The 21,744-nt window shown below is 42.1% G+C and overlaps 1 protein-coding gene across 2 annotated transcripts in view; it reads left to right on the forward strand.

Annotated features, from left to right (window-relative positions):
- Positions 1-21,744, forward strand: part of csmd2 (CUB and Sushi multiple domains 2) — a 263,474-nt gene that overhangs the window by 227,975 nt on the left and 13,755 nt on the right. For both annotated transcript variants that reach the window (XM_042226362.1, XM_014338052.2), the window contains 18 exons: positions 23-169; positions 2,405-2,593; positions 3,624-3,809; positions 3,934-4,128; positions 4,268-4,441; positions 4,562-4,735; positions 5,261-5,434; positions 9,172-9,360; positions 10,415-10,588; positions 11,628-11,810; positions 14,804-14,980; positions 16,472-16,651; positions 16,797-16,970; positions 17,106-17,279; positions 18,634-18,707; positions 19,246-19,357; positions 19,584-19,763; positions 21,137-21,202. In XM_042226362.1, coding sequence (XP_042082296.1) covers positions 23-169; positions 2,405-2,593; positions 3,624-3,809; positions 3,934-4,128; positions 4,268-4,441; positions 4,562-4,735; positions 5,261-5,434; positions 9,172-9,360; positions 10,415-10,588; positions 11,628-11,810; positions 14,804-14,980; positions 16,472-16,651; positions 16,797-16,970; positions 17,106-17,279; positions 18,634-18,707; positions 19,246-19,357; positions 19,584-19,763; positions 21,137-21,202 — 2,922 coding nt within the window. The remainder of the gene's footprint in view (positions 1-22; positions 170-2,404; positions 2,594-3,623; positions 3,810-3,933; positions 4,129-4,267; positions 4,442-4,561; positions 4,736-5,260; positions 5,435-9,171; positions 9,361-10,414; positions 10,589-11,627; positions 11,811-14,803; positions 14,981-16,471; positions 16,652-16,796; positions 16,971-17,105; positions 17,280-18,633; positions 18,708-19,245; positions 19,358-19,583; positions 19,764-21,136; positions 21,203-21,744) is intronic.

Genomic DNA, 21,744 nt, shown 5'->3' on the forward strand with positions numbered 1-21,744 from the left:
CCTCACCCATGTCTTCATCCAGGCCCATCCAGACAGAGTCCTCTCCTAATCACACTAAGTGGTAACTATTCCAGTCCGCTCAGCATCACCAGTTCCAGTAACAAAGTCTACCTGCACTGGTCCTTCGATCACACTACCAGCCACAAAGGCTTCCGCATACGCTACTCAGGTGAGTCTAAAGCAGCGATTTGCTAGCATGGGGTGCATGGCTTCTTTCGAAATCGAATTTCTCTAAAGTTTTCAAGTCTTTATGAAATTCAAGGCCAACACCGAAATGCTTAAAATGTGTGGAATGGCAGACATTGACAGCTTCATATGTACACTGGGGAATATTAACTTGATAATTCTGGACCTCGTTTGTAAATTCAGTCTCTTCAGTGGTGCGTTCGGTTTACTCTCTAAAGGAGACCAATATTTGGACTGCCAACTGCAGCTGAGATGACCAGAAATATCAGCCATCTCTATGACAACCTAGTGGGGGTGGTAGGCATCTGCAACACTTGGGAATTAGTAAACACTGTGTCTTGTATTGCCTATTATTCCTCTGTTTTGTCCTGCTCCTGTGAAGGATCTGTTGGTATACGACACCTGCATAACTCGCTGTGAATTATGACTGTGTAAATATTTAAAAGGCTCCCTCCGTTCTGTATCAACACCACTCAGCCAGATTGACTAATCGTCTCTCTCCCCTCCTCTCAGCGGAGCTTTCTGTCTCCCCAACCGGATGTTCTGCCCTATTTTTCTTTTGCCTCGTTTAATATCTTTTTCCTAAGCACTGACGGATTTTGCTGTAGCGGGTTAAGCCACAGACTGAGGTCTGTCTGAGAACCCAAGAGTTGCCTCGGTCTGTATGGAATCACCTTTTGTGGTATCTTAGTGGGAAGGAAGAAACAGATAGGACTGTGTTCAGCTATGCTCCTCATCAATCCATCTTTTCTCTGAAGGGGAAGGTATTCCATTCCATTACTTCCTGTTTTTACTCTCCATCCAAGACTTCCCTCACTGTTTCACTCCATTCATCTTCTCCGTGGATTCAATTAACTTACAGTGAGCCCGACTCTGTCGGCAGCTGCAGGGTTGATTGCAAAAAGACAAACTGTATAACAGGGCAAGTAGAAATGAACACGGGCAAATGAGCTAGACCCAGATAGAAGTAAAGAACTGAACTCAAGGGTGGCTCAGAAGCCGCCAGTCACAGTGACTGACAGGAAAAGGCCTTGCAGAGGAACATATACAGTACCTTTGCAGGGTATTTAATTTGGGTTTGCATGTCTTCTTTTTCTTATCTGTGTAGTCATCAAGAAGAACATTAATGAGAAGCCATCCTCCTGATGAGAGTGGAGATGTCTGGCTCTTCAACATTAAGCTCAGACACTACTTTTGACAGCCCAAGGCCTGCACTGAACTGCCGTGTATCATCGCCTAAGAAATCTAACATCTTTCTTAGTGAACCTCAGTGTCAAATTCTGCATAAAGTGTGTTTTATCTAATATCTCTTCTGTGCCACAAAAAGGTCTGTCAGCTCACTTGAAAAGGCTCAAATTACCTCTCGCCTTGGGAAAAAAAATGTTTCAAGGTAGCAACAGTTTAAAAATGGGCAAAAACATCCTAACCTTTGACATGTCTTTAAGATTTTATACAGCAGGGAAGAGTCATCTGATTGTCTGTTTTTAAAAAATTCACACTAACTTGAAAGAGAGGCCATTTCCATTCCCACATGTTAGCAAGTTGAATTTAAATTAGCATTTTTCTAAAAATGTAATGCAGTCAGCAGTTCCCACAGCGAGCGTCATTTCCTATGTCCCGTTATCCCGTTGCATAAATTGAAAACCGTTTTGACAATCTGCGTTTCTTTACTTAAACTCCCTCAATCTTCAGCTGATGTGCAGTGATGTGCCACGCTATTGTGAAATCTGCAAAAATACAGTTTAGGCCTGGGAGCCTTCAGTTCTTTGGAAACCTGGACTCCATCGTCGGCACCATTTGCCATGATGAATGATCATCGCCGCTACCAATTTTAACCGAAAACAACAACGGACACTTTGTTCCTGCTTTTTTGTACCCGTCACTTTTACGAATCTCCTCTGGGGTAGCTGACAAACTCCAGCTTTGCTTTGCAGAACAATATTTTTCTTTAATCATTTTTTCTTGTCTCAAGTAGTTTTGGGGGGTTTTGCCAGAAAGAAATTGCAGGTTAACACTTGTATAAATTCATATCCTCCTTTATGTCACCTGGGGTAGAAGATGAAAAAGGGATCTGGGACTATTGAAAGAACATTAATCTGTCACCTTTTTTTTAACAACTGCATCTTATTGGCTCGTGATTGTTTGTTGTCCTCGTTGAACTCAATTTTATCTTTTCCTGTATCTTTTCTTTCTTTCTTTCTTTCTTTTTGTGTCAAAGCTGCCTACTGCAGCCCTCCAAACAGCCCAGTAAATGGCACAGTGCACAGTCTGACAGGCACAAAACTCGGCAGCACCCTGCGTTTCAGCTGTGACCAGGGCTTTCGTCTTATTGGCCAAAGCAGTGCCACCTGTACGCGGACTGCACAGGTGATCTACCAGTGGAACGCACCGGTCCCGCTTTGCCAAGGTGAGCGGTCGGCAGCAGCAACTGATGAGTAAATAACAAATATGTTTAATAAAATCAGTAAAGGGGTCAGATAGTTTTGATTGGTCTCGATATTTTGCTCATAAAACTATTTTCACCATTATCCTTCTGATTCATTCAGCGTCTACTCTCGCACTGTTTCTCAAAAGTAATGAATTGCTCGAGTTTTAGCACACTTTAGCCAATTGGGATTCAAGAAGACATTGTGATAGCATGATTTGATAAAAACGTTTCTCTGAATCTCTGAGATTAGAGTTTGATGATGTCACCTGCAGCCCTAAGACGGTTTTAGAGGATGCACACTTCATTGTTGCTTTAGAAGATCTTCAGTTCAATTGCTTTATGTGTTAATCTGCTGGGTTTTAGCCTGTTGTTTGCTTGTCACTTTTTGAAAACGTCCAGCAGTTTAATCGATCTTTGAAACTCCCCATATTTAACAAAAACTACACAGATGTTTGATTGAATTGCTTGTTGAAAGAAAATAAATAAATAAAACAAAACAAATAAAACCACAGAGTTGTAATATATGTCTATTTTAAAAATTACTAAGTAGCATTTTAGATTTCACAAGGCTATTGTGTCACATTCATCGAGTTCCAATATCAGTGAAATGTGTTTGTGTGCGTGTTCAGATTTTCGCCTTTATTCTATAACAAAAGCATGAAATCTAAAAGCTCTATTTCCACATCCTACTTTCCACCAGCCCTGCTAACAAAATCAGCTGAAGCATAAACTCAGAGCCGCCAGTGCCAGCCATTCAGTGTCTGGTCAAGTCTGCACCAGGTGTAATCTCCACATGAATTGCATGTGTTCTCTCTACACTAGACTGTTTATATTGTGCAGATGGTGGCCCAAGCTAATGTTTACTGCATATCGGTGAAGGCTTTCACAGTGTGTTTGTACAGGAAGCCAGTTGTTAGCTAAGCACCCTGCATACAAAGATGGTTTGTGCATTTTAGTTTTTGATATCTTACCTACCTGCTGCATTTCCCCCCTTTTATTTCTTTCCCAGTCATGTCCTGTGGAATGCCAGTTCCTCCTGTTAATGGCAGCATTGCTGGCCAGGACTTCTCTCTAGGAGCCAGAGTCACCTATCAATGTAACCCTGGATTTCGGCTCTCGGGGCCCATCACCACCTCAGTGATCTGTCAGGAGTCTGGGAGGTGGAGCCCCATAGAGGCCCCACCTAGATGTATTCGTGAGTATAGTAGTGGTTTGCAGTCACAAGTAGAAAAAAACCCAAATCATTACAAAAAACCCACCACCAACAAGAAAAAAAGAATTAATCTGAATGAATTATGGTTTGATCTTTGATCTTCCAGCTGTCACCTGCCCCGACATTGGTCACTCTGCAGTGGAACATGGGAGATGGAGGCTAATCTATGGGACTCAAAACCAATATGATGCTATCATGATGCTCACTTGCGACCCAGGATATTATTACAGAGGTCAAAGGGTAATTCGCTGCCAAGCCAACAGCACATGGAACTATCCAAATCCTCGCCCAGTTTGCGAGAGTGAGTGTAAACAGTTTTCTTACTTTAAAGACTTTTAACATCTTGCTCATCTGACCCAAACAAAAAGAATGGAGCCAAACAGAACTGTTTTCTAATCAATGGGAATCTATACCCATTTGTGTTTTTCCCCCCATTTCAGTCATCTCCTGCGGGGACCTTGGGACTCCACCGAACGGACACAAGATTGGAACTCTTACTGTGTATGGAGCTACAGCTATTTTCTCATGCAACACAGGCTATACCTTGGTGGGCTCTCGGGTGCGAGAGTGTATGTCCAACGGGCTTTGGAGTGGAACACAGGTCCAGTGCCTGGGTGAGAGCTTAAACACCCTAAAATGTTTTACTACTTTCCATGTGTCCTGCACTTTGCTTCAAGTATTATTAGCAACACTTACGTGGGACTTTTTCTTTTTTTTCTCTTGCTCATCCTCAGCGGGCCATTGTGGTACTCCAGAGCCAATAGTGAATGGCCAGATCATTGGGGAGAATTATAACTATCGAGGCAGCGTTGTGTACCAGTGTAACCCAGGATTTCGTCTCATTGGAGTGTCAGTGCGAGTCTGTGAACAGGATCACCACTGGTCAGGACATACTCCTGTTTGTGTTCGTAAGTGCCACAGCAAACACCTATTATTTGTAAAGCTGTGTGTGTTGTAAGCTAGTGCGTGTCTGACTTTCTCTCTCTGTTTAAAGTGCCGCAGTGATTTTTAGTAAATGGACACACATGTCGTCTTGTTCTGATCATAACTCACTAACTGACTGCCAGTTCATAGTGATTATACTTGGGCCTGCTGGCACTAATCACCAGTTATTTTATTGCTGCAAGCATTTTTACTTAGAAGCTTCTATATATGTTTTGCACTTTTACTTACAAAGACAAAATTATTATTCCAAAAGAATGCATGGTATTTCTCTTTTAATACAAATAATTTTGTAAGAAGATTACTTTACAAGATGCCAGCGGTTAAAGCAAAAATCAGACATGTCACTGGTGTAGAGCCTGTGGCTTTAGTATCTTTTGTTTTGTTTTGTAATACAGGCCTTACTAAGGTGGTGGTGTTAAGCCCATTCATTCACTCAACTGCTCAGCAAGTGTGTAGACATGACTTTCTTTCTCCCTTGACTCTCTCAGCCATCACCTGTGGCCACCCTGGCAACCCTACCTTTGGTATGACCCAAGGAACCCAGTTTAACCTAAACGATGTTGTGCGTTTCATCTGCAATACTGGATACGTTCTACAAGGGGCTGTAAAATCGACTTGCCAGGCCAACGGGCAGTGGAGCAACATCCTACCCAGGTGTAAAAGTGAGTGCCAAATCAATGCTCAGTACCTTATTGCTGCAATTCCAAGAATACATGTGAAGATAAAAAAAATATATGTGCGGGATGTCATCTTTTACCAGGTCCTGTGACCAGTGTGACGTTCATTATTTCATTAAAAGCAAAGGAAACAAAGTTGGTTAACTAGCCGTGTGTAGACAAACTAGTGTGACAGTTTATCCACGACAACTCCATCATTTCAAAATATATGTATCCATTTTTAATATAAAAAGAAATGATGACCTCACAGCCCATTGTTCGCTAGTGATCCTAGTTTCAGTCACTGTGCTAATGTACTGTTTATAAGGTTGTAGAAACCTGCAGTCAGCTGAGACTGAAGAAGTTCCAGCTGAAAAGTTTCTCCCACTGAAAACGCAATGACCAGATGCGTTGTGGAAAGTTGTGGAAAGAGACGACAGTTAAAAATACATAAATGCAAAAAAAACAAACCATAGCTTTTGATTCCAAAATAAAAATCTAATGCAAATTCCAGATTTTTAATAATATGAATACAATAATAATAATGACAGTGCATTAGGAGCAGTTGTTGACTTGAAGCTTTATCAGAAAGGAAAGTTTAAGCCCAACCTTAAAAGCAGTGTTTGTCATGAATTCAAACTGGGAGCTGGTTCCACAGAAGAGGGGCTCTAAGCTGAAGGCTCTGCTTCCCTTTCTATTTTTAAATACCCTGGGAACCACAAGTAAGCCTGCACTCTGAGAGCAAAGTGCTCTGTTGGGGTGATACAGCACTATGAGGTCTTTAAGATAAGATGGGACCTGATTATTCAAGACCTTGTATGTGAGGAGCAGGATTTTAAATTCAATACTAGATTAATAAGGAGCCAATGAAGAGAAGCTAATGTGGGAGGAATATGCGCCCTCTTTGTCATCCCTGTCAGTACTCTTGTTGCACCAGTCTGGATCAGCTGGATCAAAGGCTGAGATAATAATGAGTTACAATAGTCCAGCATTAGGCACAAGTCTTGTTGAGGTTGGTACCTGATGCAAAAAGTGAGTTTGTATCTACACCCTTGCTTATGGAGGTGCAGGTATTCTTTACTCTCCCCCAATCACAATGAGAGCGCAGGCGAAGCACAGCAGCATCTGGGGAGAGGATGAGTTTAACTGACACGTATTAGAGGAAAATGAAATGAAACTCAAAGAGAAGACCCGATCATTTAATTACCGCAGTTTCAACCATATGGTCCGTGGAGGTTCTGGGTAATATTTACATGTCGTATTATTTCCTCTTAGCCTAGCTGCCTCTGTTACACCCTTAGGCTCACCTGTCTGTCAGAGAGACAAAGTCAGTTAATAACCATGCAGAGAGAGCCAAGAAACAATCGCAGAATCCTTGAGCTTGTATGAAAGGCAGCCGCCTTTGGAGACCCGCGTCCTGGCTTTAGCTCTGAATAAGAAGTACCCTGCTTTGCTTTGAATGAGCGAGGCAAGGACTTTTAATTTGACAGTGTTTTCGTGACAAGCGGCGCATCTCAGGCACTCGTGTCTGTCTCTAAGTCCGTACTAACTGAGGCTGTGTGACAGGCGCAGAAACGGGCCGCTCGCAAGGTCGGGCCCTAAATGTGACAAGACAGTGACAGAACCGGAGACTGATGGACTCATGAGTTTGTTTTAAATGAGGAGAAAAAGAATGTGGCCTCTTTTTTTCCCCGACACTTCTGATGGGATGGGGAGGTTACAAGTCTCACAGGAATGCTTCTTTGGTTAATAAAAAAGGGGAGAAGCACATTTGGCTGCTGCATGCATAAGCAGGCGAGATTTTCTCCCAGACATACGCTTTAAATCTCTTCGCTCTAGCAGTGACATCATATTAGCATTGGCCTTGTTTCGATGCAGATGCTGACTCTGAGGGGGCTTTTTTTTATGTGAATGCTGTGTTGGTGGAGGATGCGTGCGTTTGACGGCCATTATCCCCACTGTTGATGTGGAGACATAAGTAGCTTAGAGGTCTCGTTGTCAATCAGATTTATCACCGTAATTACAGCAATCGAGGCGTATTTAGTGAAGTGTGCTCTCCTGTCTGGCATGTACTTCCTCCCTGAGTGGGAAACTGTGCAGTAATAACACCTCAGTTCTAACTAAACCTTTAGCTTTTCTCTTAGATGAAAACATAGAGAGAAATAGATGCAGAAGGCAGAAAAAAGGGGTAAGGGCGGGAGTCAGTCAGACAAAGCTAATGATTTCCATGGTCTAGATTTTAACTATAAGAGTTCGTAGGTGCCATCAATAATGCAGGGAACACGAGAGCACCGTCAGTGCAGCCAGTCTTCTGCCCCTCTTTAATCACCAATTTTAGTTGCAGCTATACTTGCCTTTCTTGGAAGACTCGTGCGTGTTTGTCTTTCGGTGATAAAAGCGAAGAGACGCAGGATAGAAAAAAAGACCCTTTGACATACCACTTACAGGGCTGTTACTTGACAGAAGGCCAAGAGGAGGAGAGGGTAACCAGGGTCCCCGCTTCTGAGTTGAACAGAGATGAATTACCTCATCCCTTCTTCCCCTCTCCCATTTTAGTTGTCTTTTCCTTTCATCCTTTTACTTCCCCTCTCTCCACACACAAGAATTTACCAGGAGGTCAGTCATTTTAGATGAGTGTTGGATCGCTTTGGAGTGTTTCTGTGTGTCTGTGTGTGTGTGTGTGTGTGTGTGTTGCCTGAGTACATTTTTTCAAAAACTGAATTCCGAGCTTGGAAAGCCTCGCGCTGAAGCAGCTCCACTGCTTCAAATGCGCTTTGTAGTGTTATTATGCGGTAAGTTGTAAATGATGGCACCACAGGTCAGCGCTCCGATGGAAGGAATACATTATAATAGGTATTTGGGGGATGATTTAGCTGTGCTGGCCAGCTTGGGAGCAGGAGAATGAGCAAGCTTTTAGGCACATTAGCATACAATAGGTTCATTTTGGCTGTAGCTAAGGCATACTCATGGGGGCGAGACTGGCAAGGCCAACTGGGGCATAATGGCTGCGTGGGCACTCCCAGACAGCGTTGTAGAGGCCATTAGAACTTTGGCTCCGTAGTACACATTTAGTGGCGGTTAACGGTATAGACTAGACAGCAGCTGCTCCCCACTGTGTGCTGACTTTGTTGAGGTAATATCAGATTTCAGTTTGCTTGCTTTGGTAACATTCTTCAGCTCACATTCTGTTACGACTTTTAGTATATTCGCCACTATCAGGGCCTATTTCTCACTAACTTTGTACAGCACAGCCCTCCACCCTCTCCCGTGCTGTCCCTCACTCATCCCTCATTCTCCCCTTCCCTAACTCTCTCCATCTGGTGTTAAACTGACATGGTGCCTCTTCTCCTGTGAGCTTTCCATCCATCACCATCTCTGCACCACGACGGCCGGCAGGAGACTGCCTCTAATGAAGCAAATGTTTATTTCCGGAGTCTGCCTCCTACTTCATTTGGATTGGGGTGGATAGATGGATGGGCGGAAGCAGTCGATGGGGAAAGTAATGGACAGAGTTGGCACGAAGAAAAATAAACCAAAAAAACTATGCTTCTAAAACTGAGTCTCTATGTGGGAGACAGTCATATCAATATCAGGACATGTGGTCTATTACCAGTATGAGAGTCTTCTTTCATCTTTCTTGCTATTAACTGTAAAAAGGAAAATGTAAATGCTTATTGCTTAATGTGTTGTTTTTTTGCAGTCTCGCTAACTCCCTCGCTCCCCTCTGTGTTCCTTTCTTTCAGTTGTTAACTGCACAGAGCCAGGACATGTGGAGAACAGTATTAGGCAGGTACTGTCCAGCGGGCCGCATCGCTACAGCTTCCAAACCACTGTGTCATATCGCTGTAGTCCAGGCTACTACCTGCTGGGCACCAGCTCGATCTCCTGTCAGGGAGATGGCACCTGGGACCGCTCCCTACCCAAATGCCTGTGTGAGTAATCTCTGGGTTGTTGTAGGTGATGAGGCATATTGTTTTGTTTATTTGTTCGCATTATACACTGAATAAGATCACTTTAACCCCCCCCCCCAAAAAAAATTCTTAAAACAGTAGTGTGTTGTTATCGCTTATGCTTAAAATTTAAACCTTTATAACGTTTGTAATGCATAAACTCTTCTGCTTCCAAAAAGAGCCCCACCGATATATAAGCTGGCCGATGTTATCAGCCGATACTGGCTATTTCCTAATACATTGGTATCAGTATTGATTGATATGAAAATGAAAAAAGTAAAGAAGAGACAGGAGAAACACCCTTCAGTCATGTTATTGATGTTGCACAGTTTGGCCACTAGAGGGCACTCTTCAACTTCCCTGCTGGCAACACATGCATTTGGAACACATGACAACCAGCTGATCAGAGAAGACTGGTAAATTAGCACAAATAACACATTTTAAGGAAATCAGTGTATTTATATCGGCTGATATTTCAGATATCGGTAGTGAAAATCCGATATTGGTTGAACTCTTCCTGAAGAGTTATATAGACGTATATGAGACAAAAACCTTATTTTTAAGACTTCATTTATGATCTTTGTAAACACTTTCCTGATGAACTGATCTCCTCAATGAGTAGTTTCAAATCTTACTTATTAAAATACAATATTTTTGTTTGTCTTATTTTTTTTTTGTTGTAATAGACATTTACAGAGGGTATACTTTAAGGCACCTGGGCTTACTACCATCAGATTAGGCAGCATTCTTGGTTCCTCTGTCAGACTGACTCATCGTTCCTGCTGTCTGGTTTAAATAAACAAAAACATGGTAATAGGCAAAATACTCAATTTCAATCTTCAAAACAGGAGCCCAAAAAACTAAGGGGTGTTGTTACACCAGCTCTTTTAGCTATTCTTACAGATAATTATTTTTTGCAACTTTACAGCAGAGGAAAGATACCCACACTGTTAGTAAATATAAAGTATTGTATTCATTTTAAATCAACATATTCAACATGTGATGCCTAAAACGTTTCTTTGCTCTGTTCGGACAGTGGTGCTGTGTGACCGCCCCAGCGTGCCTCCTTACACCCAGCTTTCAGGTGACCGTCGAACAGTGGGCTCCGTCATTCGCTACAGTTGCATCGGTCAGCGTAGCATCATTGGCAATACAACAAGAATGTGCCAGCTGGATGGGCAGTGGAGCGGCTCGCCACCACATTGCTCTGGTATGGAAAAATACACCCAGAATAAGAGTTCGAAACGCTTAACCTGACAATATTTTCTGAAGGAGATCCATAAGAAAAGACTCTAACCATCCAAATTCCATTCATATTTTGGGGTGTTTCCTGTGCTAAGCCACACGTTTTGGGTTTCTTTGCATTCTTTGCATATTTCTCCATCTAATAATAGATTATTCAGATGCAATAGCATCGCCCAGTCACACTGAGGCCCTCACAACGGCGTGCCAACAAATAAAGAGTTTAGGTGGCAGCTGCTGGAAGGTAATGAGCAAAGTAGGTGGACCAAAGATGGAGTTGCCTGTCTGTGTCACAGACCTGAAGGGCAAAGAAAGTGTCCTCCATAAAACTGTTTTAATCTGCTCACATTAGACTGAGGAACATCAATGCCCATACTTCAGCCGGGTTATGAAGCAGTATAAAGACGTCACCCCCCCCTTACTCCCACTCCTCTAACAGCGCTTTGCTTCAGGGATTCAACTATAGTCGCGCACGGAATAAGGCTGTGGGGAAGCCCATACATCCAAATGCATATCCACAAAGTACAGACACAGAGACACACAAGCAGTTTAAAATAAAGTACCATTCTGACAGTTTAATGTCATAATTCATGACATCCATATACAGTATATCCTGCAGATTGCCAGTGTTCTCTCGACAGGCAATAAACACAACATTTTTATAAAGATTTGGCCGACTTTCTTAGCTGTGCGCTATTAAAGCGATGTTGGATGGTGCCTTGTAAAATGAGCAGCAGTGCTAAGCGTTTTGAGCTTGTTTAAATGGAAGACCTGGAATTATTGAAGGAAGGTGTAAAAGATATGTCAAAGCAGTGAAATGAAAAAGTCACATCATTTTTTACGTGTTCACCGTGCTGAATAAAGAGCAGTAAAATGTGTTTTGGAAGTAACTGACTGTAGTGAGGTGAGAAAATATAGAGCACATTTCTCATATGTGTTCGGGTTGTCAGAAATTATTTGTTTCGTGCTACGTTTAGTTTTTATTTCTTTGTCTTTTTTTTTTTCAGGAGAGGCTGCTGGGTTGTGCGGTGATCCGGGCGTTCCCGTGCATGGGATCCGTCTAGGAGAGGAGTTTACGGTGGGCAGTGTTGTCCGCTTCAGCTGTGAGCCAGGCTATGCGCTGAAGGGCTCTCCGGAGAGAACCTGTCTGGCCAATGGAAGCTGGCTGGGCACACAACCAGAGTGCCATGGTAAGGAATATATACTCTTATTTGTTCTCATAGGCTGGTACAAATTGGCGGTCGAGTCATGTTTTTGTAAATTGAAACTCACACATCAATTCAACAACTGGATCTGACTACTGAGCTTTTCCAGGAACGAGCCCATGTCAGTCGTCAAACTTAACCATTGAATGGATATATGCAGTATGGACTTGTCTCCTTCTATCATCACCCTTACAGAGATATTAAAGGTTCATGTGAGGTTTGATTGAGAGCTGCATGTGTGCATGAAACTATTGTGTACTGTCAGAGTTAGAAGTGCCAAAATCATAGCTATTTGCTGGCTGTCTTTAGGTCTTTAGAAGCATATAGCTGGAGTCGTGAACGTATACCTGGTGATAATTTAGGTACTTCACAGTGAGTGCTGTACTTCAGAAAATCTGTGTGTTTTCAGAGATTTTATTATACTGAATCTTCTCCTGAGTGAAGAGCTCTAAAGATACTGGGATTCGGTGAGGTAAGAGTAAGATAGGATCAATAGGTGGATTGGTGTGGAATCTTTCAAATTGTGGAAAAGAGGGTGCTGAGCACTAAGGTAAAGCCCTCAATTTAGCTGTCAATTGAAGTTCCAACCTGCCTTCGCCTTTGAGCTTTTGGTGCTCCAGTATCAAGTGAGGGCTTGGAATACAACAGCTGCTTCAGAGGTTGTTCGAGAACCCGATCACGGTGCCTTCCCCTGTGTACTGTGGAAATATTCTGGACATGTCCAACTAGAGACCCTGGAGCAAACCCAGAAGATGATAGAAAGGTTACATATCCCTGGGAACACCTCAAGATTCCTTATGAGGAATTGGAGAACCTGTTTGAGGAAACCACCACAACCCGAACCTGGAAAACTACAGGGAGATATATAAGCACATAAATAGCACATTTACATTTCCTTTTGCTCTATTTTAGTAATTTATGCACAAAGTTTGCTTTGACTTTTTGTGAAGCTAGACTTTAATTTCTAGTGCAACAGACACGTAATGAGTGAAATATATCTACCAAAACTGTGCTTCAGGTGGCAGCGCGGGTTCACTAATTGCAGGTTTGGTTCCTCAGTTTCCTCATGTCACCATAAAGTTGTTGGGCAAGACAATGAAAACCCAAGGTGCTCTTAATGACGGGTGAGCACCTTGCGTGGTAGCTTTACCACAACTCAGAAATGTGTGCGTGAATAATGATAATAGTAGCCTCATCAAGTCCACGGCACAAAGTGGAGCAACATCCTCAAAAAAAAACAAACAGAAAATCATCAGCTGGAAATGGTTATTACTAACGCGACAATCAGCGACTGTGTAATTAGGTGTTGCCTTTTCAGTTTCATTGAAAAACTCGTAAAATATGCATTTATTGAGTATTTGTAAGTGATTAAACAGAAGAGAGCACATTACAGAGAATGCGTTCTCTATTGAGCACTATAAAGGTTTGCATATTTGTCCTTGTGCAACACTGCGTCTATTCCATTGCAGTCATTTGGGGGGCAAAAAAACCCAAAATAGTTTGCTGAATGTGTATTTTGTGCGCAGTCGATGGATTGAAGCTTTTCGCTGAAGCACACTTTATTAATATTGCTGAAATAGAAGACATTATGCACAATGAGAAAACAAAACAGCAGTTATTCTTCCATCAAACATCTGGAAGGCAGGAAAAGTGAAAGGAGTGTGTGTGAGTGTGCTTGGAGTTTAGATTATTAACACATCAGTGAGTATGACTAGTATGTATAGTATGGTTTATATACCTGAAACGTTATCTATGTGCACATTCAATATATAGTTTTTTTTTCTATTTTCCCTTTCATATCAGCTTTAGAAGTGCTATAGTAATAGGAGTATTACTCCAAAAACACCCATATATTTTTCCTGTTTTTTTCTATGTTGCCCTCTGTGTGTTAAACTACATTTTTCTTTCTGCACTCTAGAATTATAGAATCACTGATACGCTCGGTTTGCCATTTTGGCGAGGTCTCTTGGCAGCTATCTGGTTGTATTTCTTTGTCCCTGCCCTTTTGTTGCTCTCCATATAAACCTGGCCCTTTTCTTCCATAATCCTAGTGCAGAGTGTGTGATTTCCAGAAGCATCATCCAGTCTCATGGGCTGTTTCCACTTGTGCTCTCAGCACCCCTCCACACATTCACACAGACCCCTCTCTCACACACACCACCACCACCACCACCAACACGACCACGTCTTTCCTTCGCCTCACTCTGTGTCGATGCCTCTCTGGTATGTGTGTGGTATGCCCACTGGCTGAGGTTGCCCACCTGTTCTCACTTGGCACTGACTTCAAGGGCCAGGCCACATCTGGTCATTAAGGGAGGCCGATCATGTCCACAGGGCTCTGAGGGCCCGGGGCAAGCTGGAGACAGTAATGAACAGAACCATTGCTGGCGGCCGGACAGACACTGAGGGATTTTCTGTGCAAAGGATGTGTCCATCAAAGCAGAGTTACTTATGAAGCAGGACACAGGGGAGCATGAGTAGTGTTAGAGTGGATGGATGAAGAACAGAGAAAAAGAGGAAAAAAGCCGAGTGATGATGCACATCAAATATGTCGATTAATTAAAAGTAATTTTGTAAAATACATAGTTTGATTTTTCCAAAATGCATACAAATAAAACTCTTACATTGATGCGGAAGTCATCTTTGAGAAAAGAAACACCGAAATAATGTGCTTTATGCATATTACTAAATAAATATATGTAATTATAGGCTTTGGGATTTTAGAGTGAAAGGTTTGAAGGTTAAATAGAAAATAAATGAGTGAAATGAAGGAATTAAAAAAAGATTTAAATAATTTCTCATGTATAATTCAGACTTTTGTCTCTGATCTTTTTAAAATAATCAATTAAGTTAAATTTAATTCCACACCAAAGATCTAATGCTCTTTCACATCTCTTCTATTTTCCTAGTGCTGGTTATCGGTAAATGAATATGACTTAATTTAATGGTTTCTCTCTCTTTTCTCTGTTTATTTGCAGTGGTTTCTTGTGGAAATCCAGGAACTCCACGGAATGCCCAGATCCTCATTCACGATGGCCTGACTTTTTCCAGATCCATCACTTACGCTTGCAGGGAGGGCTACTACTCTACTGGACTCCTGACCCGGCACTGCACTGTTAACGGGACTTGGACCGGCAACATGCCTGAGTGCTCAGGTAATTAACAGCTGCCACAAAAGAACTTCTCAGGACTGTCAGATTATCAATAGTTAAATGATAATAGTTTCGTTTTCTGTGCTTGATTTTGTTTCCACGAAGGCTTTGCTTTTAGAGAAGGGAAATGTAAAATTTAGTTATTTAATGCTCCACAAGAATTGTAAGAGAACACGTGAGTCACAATAATTGCTTCTAGTGGCCTTTGTTTTAGTGGTGGATCGCTCATGTGGTTCACTGGCTCAGCTGGAGGAAATTGGTACCATTCATGGTCCATTTCAAGGGCCTGACTGACAGCCCTTTGTCATCATGTCTCACAAAAGACGTGTGGCTGCTGTACAGAACCAAGAGACCCCAGCAAATAGAGGTCACTAAGAGAACCAGTTTCTTCTGAATGGAGGGGATAAAGCCCTAAGCAGCACCATTATGGATTTCAGAACTACGTAATTCATAGAAGTGAATGTGGTACGTGTTGAAGCTCTTTGGAAGGGCACCTGGAGGCAGAGAGGGAGGCACATGTGAGGCGAAGCAATTCTGGCTGAATGATTTCTATTGATTTGAAGGAAAAACTCTATGTCAAGGCCATGCTTGACAAAGATGGCTACTGGAACGGGAAGATGTGGCAATGACACTGGATTTTGTAGATGAAATTTATACTTGCATCGTTATTATATTATGGAAGAGGGGAATGATCTCAGTGCGCGTCAGTTCTGTGTGTGTTGTTAAAGAGATGACAGTCCTGGAAAGGTATTGTGGTTCCAGGTAGAATCTTGCCAGCCAGGCTTTGCCGGGAAAAGAGGAGCCACTCCACTTCCAAGAGGACCAGCTCCCTCACCCTGTATTGAATATTGCTGAAACATGCATGTACACATTTTGCAGTGCCTTTTTGTCCCAAGGCATCTAAGCTCAAGTTGTCATATGGCCTGGATTTTCCTTCTTTGATATTTACAGCAGAGCTGAGCAGCAAGGCTGCTGAGTCACACTGTGGAATTCTCTCTGTTGTTACTCAATCATGCTGTTTTCCCTGCAGGATGTAAAAAGTACAATAAAGGAGAAATGTGGTTCATTTTGGAACTATAGGGAGCGACCACAGACGGATACTCAACACAAGATTTTGTGTCTGCATCCTAAAAACTCAAAATAGGAAATAAACTACAAGAAGAGAGCTATGATAGTTGCATAGCTCTCGTGTGCCATAAACCCGGTGTTATCTAAAAGAGGTTGTTTATAAGTTAACAGAGGGTTAATGGTCCATTCAATAACATCAGAAATTTTCAGTTTGTGTTTTACACAAAGTTTGGGGGTAAACTACTTGGATCAAGTGCCTATAGCACCTCATTAATTATAAGCCTCGGTCTATTGTCACTCTAAATATACATTTATTAACTTGTTTGTGTTTGCTCTTTTCACTGCAAATAATCAAATTGTCAAATATCTCAAACACAACAGGGTAGCAAGCTGAATCTATTTTTTAGTACCTTTATGTTTTTCCAGTTATCAACTGCGGCGATCCCGGAGTGCCAGCTAACGGGGTGAGATTTGGGAGTGATTTCACCTACAACCACACGGTCACGTTCCAGTGCTCCCCTGGTTTCACCATGGATGCCGATCGGGCCTCCTCTCTCATCTGCACCAAGACCCGCACCTGGAATGGCACCAAACCTCTCTGTAAAGGTAGAGTTGTATACTTTGACCTGATTGTATTTTTGGGTTACAGAATGATTAGCCTTTTTTTTTTGCCTCTATCAGTTTTTGCATTAAAACACTGAAACCGACAGAAAACATAAAAGTCCTCTAATGCACCCTTGTTTCCTTGCAGCAATTGTATGTGGTCCACCACCCACCATCCCTAATGGACAGGTTGTTGGGACAGACTTCACCTGGGGCTCCAGCATAAGCTACTCCTGCAACCAAGGTTACCAGCTGTCCCTACCCACTGTGTTAACATGCCAAGGCAACGGCAACTGGAGTGGAGAGAAACCACAGTGCTTCCGTAAGTGGCATGTCATGATTTGTCTCTGACATTGTTTTACCCACGTATAGTGTAGTGTGTGTCCTCAGAAGAATATCTATTTAAAATGAAAAACGTGCAGTCGGTCACATCATCTCTCTGCTTCCATCTTTACAGCTGTTTTTTGTGGAGACCCGGGAATGCCAACACAGGGGAGAAGGGAGGACAGCGGTTTCACCTATCTCTCCTCCGTCTCCTTCTTCTGCGACCCGCCACTCGTCCTGGTCGGCTCATCGCGGAGATACTGCCAGTATGATGGCACCTGGAGTGGCACGCAGCCGTCTTGCATAGGTAAGCATGATTGTTTATGATTTGAGCCTATTGGGTATGTCCATAATCCTAAAACAGCACAGAAATCAGTGCCTCTATATAACAATATAAAAATAAGCTTGAACCTGACAGAAGCTTCTCTTTGGCTGGTCTGATTACTGCTTTTGGCTCACTTTTTAGTTCCGGTTGCTATTTTCCGCCAAGAAGTAAAACGGGAAACAGGCAAAACCATTAGACCTAGCTAAATAGCTGCTTAACTCCACGAGTCAGAATTAACTTGTGGAGTTATTTAAAGCCAGTACAAGAATTTATTGAATCATTTTCCAAGCAAGTACGGACTCAGTTAATTGCTGTAGTTCTGACAGGGTCAGGGTCCTTATTGATAGAATTTACAACATTTCTTATTGAATTTGATTTATTTCACTAATTGATGCAAACTCTATCCTTGCGATGGTGTGCAGTGCTAAAGCCATGAGGGGGTTGTTGTTAAAGGCACTCAGAAAGTCAGGAACAGATTAAAGATTAAATAAATAAAATAAATGTTTCCAGCCCTGGAGGTTGTTGTGGTGTTTGGATACTTTAAAATATGCACACATGCAAACCTTTGACCCTGCTGCTAGTAAACAGGAATTTATTAAAGCTGCAGTCAATTTCTGGACTTTGTTTAACCAGATGTGTCATGTTGGAAAGATTAAACTAAGATTTAGTGAGATTCAGTCAATAAAAAATATGAATGTTACTTACTGTGTGTTACTGTATGGCTGCTGCTTTATTCTGCCTCTCGCAAAACCTTGGTTCACAGCAGAGTCTTCCTTTTTGCGGCTTTGTTCACCGTACAGAAAACAAGATGACTTCACAAAAAACTGTTTAAAATCTCTTTGAAACCTTGTACAAAAGTTCCGTTCATTCCTTGTCTTTATCTCTTTATTCTTTAAACTATAACTATACTATAGCTTATCTTATTTCCATAAGCTAAAATAAAGTTGTTTGAGAATGTTTATGTTCTTGTGAACAGAAAAGTAAAATGACAGACACATTGAAAAACAGTTGATTAACATTAAGTAATGGGCTTCATTCCTTCAGTAATATTCTCCATTAAGTAACTATAAAGTGTTACTGTTATTATTCATTTCAGCTGACATGAACTCACAAAGCCACCTAAATACAATAAAATGTTTCCTCTGCAAGCTGTACTACTACCTCCATCAATAATAACGGCACTATGTGATGCATGAGAATCTGAAACTTTTGCACAGTACTGTATGTTTAGAGGACCTTCTGTATTGCGGGAATAGTTAGTATAGTTATCAAAGCATTTTTGTGTGTGTGTGTATGTGTGTTTGTATGTGTGTGTGTGTGGGGGGGCGTATTTCAGATCCCAGTCACACTACCTGTGGAGATTCTGGCACGCCGCTCTTTGGAAATCAGAACAACAGCCAGGGCTACCAGGTGAGAATATGTGGTCACTCTAGAAATTGATTTCCATATATTAAAAATGTGATGAAACCCCCAAAATGTGTTTTTTCTTTTACCTTAATGCCGTTCATAGTGTACACTTCCCTCCTTTAATACTTATTTTGCAGGAGCAAACAGGAAGCATGACTTAATGGCTACTGCAATATTGATGTTACAGCACCGCTCAGCCCACATCTGTCTTTCTTCTGATACCATATTGAGAATGTTTTCTTTGTCCGTACTCATTTGTTATTTTCTGTACAGAGTTGAGTGACAAGGGCCCAGATGGCTTAGGGAAATGATGAAATAAATAAGCAATACAATAAATGGCAGCTGAATCCCCTACAGCTGCTTTATTTTCGTTGTTCTGGTTTTGGGTGTACTCCGAGCGACACGCTGTAATGCGCTGTTAATGTGATTAGTAACCCGACAACGGCAAGTGTAATAGCAAAGTTGCAGCTCCACTTCAGTAAAAACTGAGGTGTTATTTGGATTTTTATTCTTTTTTTTTTTTATGCATTTTCATTTACAGATCGGCAGTACGGTGTTCTTCAGCTGCAGAAAGGGCTACTTACTGCAGGGCTCGATTTCTCGCACCTGCCTACCAAACCTCACTTGGAGTGGCTTTCAACCTGAGTGCATTGGTAAGAACACAATCTAATAACAAGCTGAGGCCAATATCTCCCACATACTTCTGTCTTAACCCCTTGTCACGTTTTCTCTTCTGCTGTATAAACTTTTCCTTTATTTCTTGACTATCTCTCATCTGATTCCTGATCTCGCTCATCTTTTCATCCTTTTCTTGTCCCCTTTCTTTACTATTTTTTTTTTCTTTTTTGGTCTCTTTAATCCTCCTCCCTCTCTCTGCAGCCCACCATTGCAGCCAGCCAGAGCTGCCAGCCCAGTCTGATGTGAGAGCCATTGAACTGCCATCCCTGGGCTACACACTGATCTATACGTGTCAGCCCGGCTTCTACTTGGCCGGAGGATCAGAGCACAGGACGTGCAGGTCCGACGGTAGCTGGTCAGGGAAACCGCCTCTGTGTGCAGGTATAAACATTGTTACATTCGAGCCACGAGGGAACGCGAAGACGTGCTCGACACTCAAAAAGCTCATGCACCTGCTTTGCTGTTTTTTCTGATGCTAAATTTCACTCACATGGCTAAACAATGTCAACACTGTAAGACTAAAAATGTGTGCACATGGCCATCTACTTTCAACATTTACATAGCTACGTGTATTAGACACTTAAAACACCCTGTATTTATCATGCACGACTCCATAATGTGTATTTATAAGGATTATTGAGGCAGATAAAGAATTTGGGAAAACCGCAGATTCAGCTAATCCTGATGAATTGCTTTGTTAACGCTCGCTTATTCTCAGACACATGCCAGGGTAGGGTGGCCCATCCATCACGCAATTAGACTGCATGGAATTACCTACAGAAGCACGCACAAACGCGTAAGCTTCGTATCATTAGCAAGGGTGCAAAACTTGATTAGGCCAATGCTTCCCATTGATTAGGTTAGCAGAAGTAGCTCTTATAAATGGTGAAGTAGTGTTAAAAAGGTCTAGCAGACAAATAGACTGCCATTAAGATACCCTCATTGACTTAAATACATATGGAGGGGCCAAAAAAGAGTAATCGACATACGATTATGTAGTGTAGAGAAATGCTAATAGCTGAAAGAGAAAGCTGCACTAGAGTTGGGCATATCCACGTGATAGATTCCATGTCGGGGCTTCTGCTGAAATATATAGGCTGATGGGTGTTTTTAAGGCCATGCCATTAAGTGTGAAGGCAAAAAAGAGAGAGCCTTAGCACATACAGGATATTAACAGCGCCTGTGGGTGAAGTGATGGAAGGGCAGCTCAAAAGACTGGCAGCTAATAAAGTACAAGGCAGTGGGAGTGTGTGTGTGATGTGCATGTTTCCTTGTGTCTGTATGCGTTTATCCGAGGTGATTTTTTTTGTCCTCATAAACTACCATCAGTATACCTGTCTTTGTTTGCGGTTGCGAGTAAAGCCCTCTCCGCTCTGTTTACCTGCGTGGGTGTATGTTTACTACTGTGATGTATTCCCGCGGCCCCCTGTGAGCAGTAAGGCATTATTAAAGCGCTTCCGCTGAAGCTGTGAAACCGTGTCTCTCACGCCGCAGGGATACTTGAGCTGCTTTTTGACACATGACTCAAGTCCTATCACAGGCAGCCCTCACTCTGGCCACCACAGGGGTTATTAGGCGTAGACAGGAAGTGCTGATGGTGACATCCTTCTACTGCAATTACCTTCGAGCTGTTGTGGTGAAAGTAGAAATGAGATCTTCTTTTGTCACTTCTTGAGGCCCACACTGTACCTGTTTACAGGATACTCAGGTTTATTGTTTTCTTCTGTTAATATTGTGTGTTGTGCTCTCTTTAGCTGATATTCGCCCAAGTGGTAGGGGCCCGGTGGTGCCAGTGCAGGAGCCGTCCTCCAAGCACCCAGGTAAGAAAGGCACTCCTGGGATGTAAGATTACCATACTTAAACTCCTAAATGTGCTCAAATAAAGTCTATAACAAAAAAAAATGTCGTGTGAAACCTTGTCTACAATACGTACCTATTATCTACAATACGTACCTGATTTCAGTGATTAGTTCTACCTTTAAGCTGATTTCGTAGTCTGACGTTTTCTGCTGAATTGTGCAGGAACTGCGAATCGTGTCCTGAACTGTCATGGGAAATCTGTCTGTACATTCCAAACATTTGTTTATTGAACCTTCTGATGAATTCTTTAAAAGACGGAATTTAAATATCAATTTGCAATATTTTTGCTACATCCAGGATTTTTGTCCAAATTATTGTTTAGTACTCAGAGAGTGCAAATCTCACTGAAGTTCGATGTATAGCTCTCTCAATATGATATATTACCCGATATGCTTTCTTGAATTTTTTTTCAAGCTTTGACCTTGGGTGCTAACAGTAAAGGTCAAGTTCAAACGCCAGCCTAGGTACTCATGTTCACCAAGGCCTAGCAAATTGTTGTGTA

The sequence above is a fragment of the Haplochromis burtoni genome, unplaced genomic scaffold, assembly GCF_018398535.1.
Source record: "Haplochromis burtoni strain Fernald_Lab_line unplaced genomic scaffold, NCSU_Asbu1 Contig_208, whole genome shotgun sequence".
In the NCBI taxonomy this organism is placed as follows: domain Eukaryota; kingdom Metazoa; phylum Chordata; class Actinopteri; order Cichliformes; family Cichlidae; genus Haplochromis; species Haplochromis burtoni.